Below are 8,296 nucleotides of genomic sequence, written 5' to 3' on the forward strand. Positions count from 1 at the left end.
TTTATATTCCCTTGAAGAGGGAAAATACAGTGAGTGGTTTTGAGGGGGAAGTCCCCAAAACCGCGCATTTTTGTGGCGATGTCGACAAGGATCAACGTTGAGGCCTTCGGTGCTCACATCGTAGATCGTTTGCTAATCAAGCTGGGTCCTCCATTTATTGCTTTGGCAGACGCCAGCAAAACTTTTGGAACTCGCCTACAAGATATGGCCAAGTGAAGCCTCCAAATGAATGATAATCTTAGGGTTTTCCCTCCGAGGCGTTTAAACCTGTCCTCTCAGTCGATGGGTTCCTGTTTGTAGCCTACACCAGGCACAAGAGCTTTTTGAATTTTGGTCTGTGTAGCTTGCTGTGTAATCTATGCGCACGATCCGCTCCAAACAGCGGTGAAATGATAAAGGAATGATTCCATCAGAATTCTATCTGAAAATTCCAGAAAATTTGTTTACTTCTCACCACTCTTCAGAGTTTTTATGCGCCCGGAACCTGAGCATTGTGTGAGGGCCTTGTATATCCCTCCAGAAGAGGCTACTTGCCCGTTCAGAGTCAGATGCATGGCAGCTCAAAGCTCACCGTGATGGAGGGGGTATGTTGATGATAGAAAGGGATAAAAAGGGATAAATAATTAAGGCGATTAGGGTCCCAAAGAGGCACTTGGGTATTTAATTAGCTCAGAGTGCATCAGTGGTGCTGCAACCATTGGGTAAGCATGGGGTGGAGTGCGAAACGCAATCATAGCTTTCCGTGATGGCATAAAATGGGTGAGGCTGGAAGAATGAGGGAGTGTTGAAAGATTACCCAAAAATGGTGACCGGGGAGCAGAAGGAGAATGTCATAACACCATAACATATCAATGATCGTATTTCGGTCTTACAGACCGAGTAAAATATCTACTCTTCGATGAAAAGAACCAGGTATTTCTTTGGTTTTATGGTACCCTTTGACTGTTTTTGAAAGCTGCTTTTGCATAATGGAATTAAAGTTTGCGTTCGGCGAATCTACTTCTGACACACCATTTTTATGATGACGAAGTGCCAACTCCAGCGTATATTCTCACATCATTGGGATAAACTGTCCTGAAGTCAGTTTGTTTAAATAGATAATTTGCGTTTACTCTTTCAAGCGGGCTTTTGGTGGCGCGTCCCGAACGGTTGGTAGCCCATACGCCCTGATACACCAACTGCCCGGTCCAGGCCGCAAGTCGCAGACTCTGAGCCCATACTGACCATAGCATACACATTTTGATTTAAGGTATGTTGACTAACTCACATCTGGGTAATTTTTAGCTTGAGCGACCAACGACCTGACGGATTGTTCGGATAGAGAGGACAGTGGAATACGTGGACTGGATCAGCGGACACTTACGTAAATTCCTGCTGTTATTTAATGACAAATTTAGTTTTATTAGTTTAACCGCATTCGACCATCAAGACTCGATCACTTTTGGCCATCTCCTTCATCGCAAATATATCACACTGTCTGCTTTTGTACGATGGATTACCCTGCAAAGCGTTCCCGGAATGATACTTCTGGTGCTTCCACTGCACAGTTCTACAACAGCACAGGAACGGTTCCAAGTAATATCCAACTGAGGCCGGATATCTATAGGCTAATTACTACGTACCCCAGCTGCACAATTATCGCTTACGAGCTTCCAGATGGCTGTTCTGAGAACGATTTGTTTGCAATATTCAATCAGTTCGGCGAAATTAAACACACGAAACTGGTATGCTCAGGGAAAGCTGGACTTGTGCAATTTTCCGAGGTTTCGTCACCCACCCGGCTTGTTCACATGGCAAAAATTAATCCTTTTTATATTGGTTCCAATCATGTTTGTCTGGAGTTTTCTGCTGAATCAATTGCTCCTTTGTTGGTATCGCAAATCGACACTGGGCGACCACAACACAACTCGAATGTTTGTCTGGAGTTTTCTGCTGAATCAATTGCTCCTTTATTGGTATCGCAAATTGACACTGGGCGACCACAACCACCACTCGAGGAACAAACAAGAATTCTCCTCTTAGACATCGCCGCTGCTGACTACCCTATAACCGTCGACGTAATCAGGTCAATTTGTCAACCACACGGCAAAGTGGTTCGTATTTTCATTGGAAAGAAAAACGTAGACAGGTCTGTTGAGGCTTTAGTAGAGCTTGATACAATCGAGGATGCCAGGAAGGTGAAAGAGCAGTTAGATGGCGCTGACATTTATTATGGGTGTTGCACGCTAAAAGTAACGTATTCAAGAATTTCAAGGGTTCATGTCACAAAAAACGACAGTGAATCTTGGGATTTTTCCTGCTCTAACGAAATTCTTAACGGTGGTTCTGGGCACCGTACGTTACTTGGTTACGGGCAGCCAGCGTGCTTGCAAACTTCTCAGCCACCAGTTCCAGCCTCTTCTGTTCACACGTACTCCTCTCACCTACCTTCTTCCGAGTACAAACCTGAGATTAACGTAACCAACACACCTGCCACACAAGTATCTCCACCATGTCCACCTTCCCTCACAGTTCCAGCTGCAGCTCCCGCCTTGCAGCCGCAACCTGCCTTGCCAATGCCAGTGGTCCCGCAAACTGCACCTCCAATGTCGTACTATTCAATGCCATGCTATCCCGTCCCGCAAATGTATGGGTCATCACCGCCTGCTACTTATATGCAACCTCCTTATTGTTCTAGCTATGCAACCTCGGTAGCTAATTCTGTAACGCCCAACAATAAACCGGCCCCGAAGGTGTTGACAGATATCAAAGTCCTTCCCACACCTCCGCCGGTACACCAAGTCAATTCGGACGGAATCGGTATTGGTCATGCTACAACGGCTTCTTCTGCCCCATCCCATCGAGTGTCGAAGAATGATTGTGTATTCGAATGCGTTGAGGGTGTAGTTATTATGGCATGCAATCTACCCCCGACAATGAACTGCGACCACTTGTTCAATTTGCTGTGTCCATATGGAAATATAGCGCGCATTCGGTTTCTGAAATCTCGTCGCGGATCTGCGATGGTTCAGTTAGGAACAGCAGAGGCTGCTGAGTTTGTCCATCAGTATTACAACGGCAGGACAGTTTTTGGTCACAAAATTCGATTCAGTTCAAGCAAGCAACCTCAGCTGGTCGAGTATCCGAACCTTGGTACTCTTGATGATGGTTCGCCAGTAATGAAAAACTATATTGGTGAGTTCTAATGCAGGTGAAGTACAAATGGGGGCTAATAGTAATGAAGGTGTGTAAAAACTTTGAACAATCAATCATGAATCATATAGGTTTGCTCATCACTGAAGTTCTCTCTGTTTTTTGTGTTTTAAGTACAGGTTAAATGCCAACCCAAAACGATTAGATATTTAAGGACATGGTGTAATCTGATAGCTTTGATTCTTTCTAGGAGGGCAATTTATGAAGCCCATTGATTTTGAAGCAAGAACAATGCAGTTTACTCCGCTGCAGTGAGCATATTCCAGAAAAAGTTCGAAAGGGTTTGGGGGTTGGGTACATATACATATACATATACATATACATATACATATACATACATACCCATTGAATTTTCGTTACGTGGCCGCTACCGGCGCTCTCGGTGTCACAGTGAGAGCCAGTTCTCAAGATGAGTTTTCTGATAATCTACCAGGATTGGTTCTTATTTCCAGGATCACTGACATACTGACATCACTCAAATGTCTGACAAGCCAGTTGCTACAAATTGGGGTCACGTTGTCACTCGTTGTTCTATTTTTCAGATGATCCTAACAATCGTTTTCGAAACCCAGCGATTGCTGCAAAAAGTAGAATTACAGCGCCATCTCGCACGCTGCACTTTTTCAACTTGCCGCTAAATATCTCTCTCCAGGATGTATGCCGCATTTTCACGGACTGCGGAGCTGTTAGTCCTCCGCGCCTTCTGCTCTTCAATCAAAAACCCGGGCAAATGACATCGCTAGGTCTGTTTGAATTCATTATTTTATTATTTGTTATCCACGCTTGATTTACGAGAATTCTTGAGTTTTGATTTGTATTCTAACCGGTCAAACAACAAACATAATAAAGGCTACAAAGTTTTAACGTAGATAATAATGTCGGAACCCGTGTTGCATCTTTCTGCCACGGTGTCAGCCATACTTTATGTGATGTTAAGCAGCAGACAGCTTACTTTAGGATACGTGGACAATGCACTCGTCTGAGCATACTACAGCCGTAATAGGGGTTGATTCTGGTAGATTTGGAACATGAGATAAATCACCACAGAGTAATCAATGGTACTCAAGGTTTATTTACAGTTTGACTGCTATATCGGAAAGTGTATTGATGAATCCTTACTTTGTCCATCCCAGCTGAGACAAACCGGGTAGCACAGAAATTGTTTGTTCATGCGTGAATCTTAAGGTTATGATGACAAGAAACAAGTGAGCCACGTTTTGCTTCCGTTTCTTAGTAAAGGAGCAAGGGCTTGTATATATAAACATCCATGGTACAAGATGCAGCATTTGTCATAAAATATTCATAGAAGCCATTTCAAACACCGGATTTCAAACACTTTCACAATATGAGTGCGAGACCTGTAGGAGGGAACTTCTGTTGGCCGGTTACTTCATACAACAGTGCTTTTATCTATCAAACATTCTGGTGTAGCACGACCGCTCCTCCTTGGTTAAATTGACATATTCTGATATGGTGCAACGTATTCTACTATTTGGCAATTGATCAGGTGGCTGTTGATTTGCTCGCCGAGCTTAGCAATTGATTTGTCAGATATGGCCCAGTCGCGCCCCCAATGGCGCTCGTGCATCCAAGCTATTGCCTTTAATGCATAGCTCCTTTTCCAACCCCCCCACCACTTGACAGCCCACTGACAGTGCTGGATTTATGCACCAATTTATCAGCTCCCACACGCAACGCGCAGCTACCTACCCCTCTCCCCGAAACCATCGGTGAACGAAACTGCGGCAGCTACAACCACAGTACGACGAGTACGCGGTTATTACAGCTGACAATGATGGTGATGATGATAACTTGAAAGCGTTTCGTCTCCATTCGAGGAGGCACCTTCAGTGCGCTGTTGGTCTGGTCTGCTACTACTACTACTACATGGTAATATCCCATGCGATATCATACCTTACTGTAAAGAACCGAACTAATGTGTTAGTCACCCTCGCTGGCTTGTGATCAGGCCGTTTCATTCCAACATAGAATATTTGTCTGCCAATATTCAAGCGTTTACACTGGGAAACATACTACCTTTATTTTTATGCTTGCAGGTCTGGCTGAATGGGATACGCTAGCTGAGGCTCTGGAGGCAATGGTTCTAGCTAATCATCGTCCAGTACATGTCTCTGGGCTTGTCAACCCGTTTCACCTTAAGCTTGCCTTTAGTCCTAACCCAATTGCAAAAGGATTTGGAAACTCACTGATACAATATCCTGCACCGCCGTTTGCGGAAACACCAGCTGGCTATGAATACAAGGATGATACAACAGAAACACCAGTTGAAGAAGAGGACCTGTTACTGAACGATCAGTCGAACTCTCAGTGTAATGGCACCTCAGAAGACAACTCACCAAATAAGACTCAAGCAGAAGCAGAAGAAAGCCAAAACCAGTCGCCTTCAAGTGAACTTCAGTGCTCGTCAGATGAACGTGAATGGGTCAAGATAAACGGAGGGTGAAGTAAAATACAGTATGTTTCCTGAGGCCTGAAATATGGCTACACAAGATGCTGTAGCCTCACCAGTTTCTGCATCACATACCGCTCAGGGTACGGAGCCTTTTTATTACATTTTTACTTTCACCGTGCATGCACTGGAATATTTTGCCTTGACAATCCACCCGGTTTATAATTCTAGCCGTTTTATACCATGGGATGAACAATTAAATCCAAAACCTCATCATTAAATGTGTATAGAACTATTCTCTCTGGTTGAATTGACTGGAGAACAGGGAAACTAATTCGTATGCTGTGAACATTTGAGCAAATACATCAGCTGATACTTTGAAAAAAAACTGATCACACTGTCGATCGATATTTTTTTATGTGACTTCATATCACAAAATTTTGAGTGCGCATACACAGTGCTTTTGAATCGAATGCAGTTTTTCCTTTGTTGCCATCGGTGAACGAAACTGCGGCAGCTACAACCACAGTACGACGCGCGGTCGGTTATTACAGCTGACAATGATGGTGATGATGATAACTTGAAAGCGTTTCGTCTCCATTCGAGGAGGCACCTTCAGTGCTTGGTCTGGTGTGATGATGATAACTTGAAAGCGTTTCGTCTCCATTCGAGGAGGCACCTTCAGTGCGCTGTTGGTCTGGTCTGCTACTACTACTACTACATGGTAATATCCCATGCGATATCATACCTTACTGTAAAGAACCGAACTAATGTGTTAGTCACCCTCGCTAGCTTGTGATCAGGCCGTTTCATTCCAACATAGAATATTTGTCTGCCAATATTCAAGCGTTTACACTGGGAAACATACTACCTTTATTTTTATGCTTGCAGGTCTGGCTGAATGGGATACGCTAGCTGAGGCTCTGGAGGCAATGGTTCTAGCTAATCATCGTCCAGTACATGTCTCTGGGCTTGTCAACCCGTTTCACCTTAAGCTTGCCTTTAGTCCTAACCCAATTGCAAAAGGATTTGGAAACTCACTGATACAATATCCTGCACCGCCGTTTGCGGAAACACCAGCTGGCTATGAATACAAGGATGATACAACAGAAACACCAGTTGAAGAAGAGGACCTGTTACTGAACGATCAGTCGAACTCTCAGTGTAATGGCACCTCAGAAGACAACTCACCAAATAAGACTCAAGCAGAAGCAGAAGAAAGCCAAAACCAGTCGCCTTCAAGTGAACTTCAGTGCTCGTCAGATGAACGTGAATGGGTCAAGATAAACGGAGGGTGAAGTAAAATACAGTATGTTTCCTGAGGCCTGAAATATGGCTACACAAGATGCTGTAGCCTCACCAGTTTCTGCATCACATACCGCTCAGGGTACGGAGCCTTTTTATTACATTTTTACTTTCACCGTGCATGCACTGGAATATTTTGCCTTGACAATCCACCCGGTTTATAATTCTAGCCGTTTTATACCATGGGATGAACAATTAAATCCAAAACCTCATCATTAAATGTGTATAGAACTATTCTCTCTGGTTGAATTGACTGGAGAACAGGGAAACTAATTCGTATGCTGTGAACATTTGAGCAAATACATCAGCTGATACTTTGAAAAAAAAACTGATCACACTGTCGATCGATATTTTTTTATGTGACTTCATATCACAAAATTTTGAGTGCGCATACACAGTGCTTTTGAATCGAATGCAGTTTTTCCTTTGTTGAATACATTGGCACAAAACACTATGTGTTTTACAAAATTTCCTTTTTTGAAGTTCACTTAGATGTTTCGTAGGGAGAGAGATTACATCAAAATGACTGAATCTAACGGTGGCTACATCAGCTTTGACGGAACTTACACTGTGATAGCTACGAGTTTTTTTAAACCAAAATAATGATTTACTGCATGTACTGAATCACCGTCATATGTCTGAAAGTTATGATAAAGGTGTGGAATTCCACAGCACGCATTGTACAGAAATTTCAAAATGATATAATTGTGGTTGCGCTGGGTTGATTAGTCTCGCCGTTTAACTAAAAACGTAATAAAATATAATAAAATAACTGAGTGAATAGCAAACTATTAGTACGCTCTGTGCATCCATAATTTTAGTAAATGGACATGTGTTAATTGGATACGAGCGTTTTATTATCATTTTGTTTGGGACATTAGTAGGTTAAATAAGTGCTTTTTGACGAGCGGCATATTTATGGATAGTTCGTAGATGTTCTGTACCTTGATTAGGGTTCCTTGAAAGATCAACCAATACTTTGTTTGTCACGTTCTCCGTGACGGGCTAACTTGGTTGCTGTTATAATGACCTGAAAAGTCAAACCTATCAGGTGTGTCATGATAGCACTCCACAGTAGACATCGGTGTTTCTCCGTACGGAATGGGCATATTTTCTTGTTTGGTTTGTGCAAGTTAAAAATTGATAATTCAGTTCAATTAACTCTAAAATAGAATTACTATGTCGACGACTCCGCACATCAAAACTTTTCTGGAAATTGCCACATGTATTAACATATATGATCTCGTAGGTTGCATCTGCAAACAACGACGGCAAAACTGCACTTCACTTTATTTGAGTTCCTGAGAAACGCCTTATCGTGGAAAATACGGAAGGATATTTCGAATTCAAGGAAAAGATGTCAAGCTGAAATGATGCATTTGCTACAAT

The 8,296-nt window shown here is 42.9% G+C and overlaps 1 protein-coding gene across 1 annotated transcript; it reads left to right on the plus strand.

Annotated features, from left to right (window-relative positions):
* Positions 1 to 1,277: 1,277 nt before the first annotated feature.
* T265_04982 (hypothetical protein) lies at positions 1,278 to 7,352 on the plus strand (the record flags this gene model as incomplete). Its single annotated transcript, XM_009169859.1, has 4 exons — positions 1,278 to 3,174; positions 3,735 to 3,935; positions 5,250 to 5,627; positions 6,494 to 7,352. 4 exons carry the CDS (start codon positions 1,491 to 1,493, stop codon positions 6,898 to 6,900), a joined length of 2,670 nt encoding a protein of 889 aa, XP_009168123.1.
* Positions 7,353 to 8,296: the final 944 nt, after the last annotated feature.

This window comes from Opisthorchis viverrini (assembly GCF_000715545.1).
Source record: "Opisthorchis viverrini unplaced genomic scaffold opera_v5_89, whole genome shotgun sequence".
In the NCBI taxonomy this organism is placed as follows: Eukaryota; Metazoa; Platyhelminthes; class Trematoda; order Opisthorchiida; family Opisthorchiidae; genus Opisthorchis; species Opisthorchis viverrini.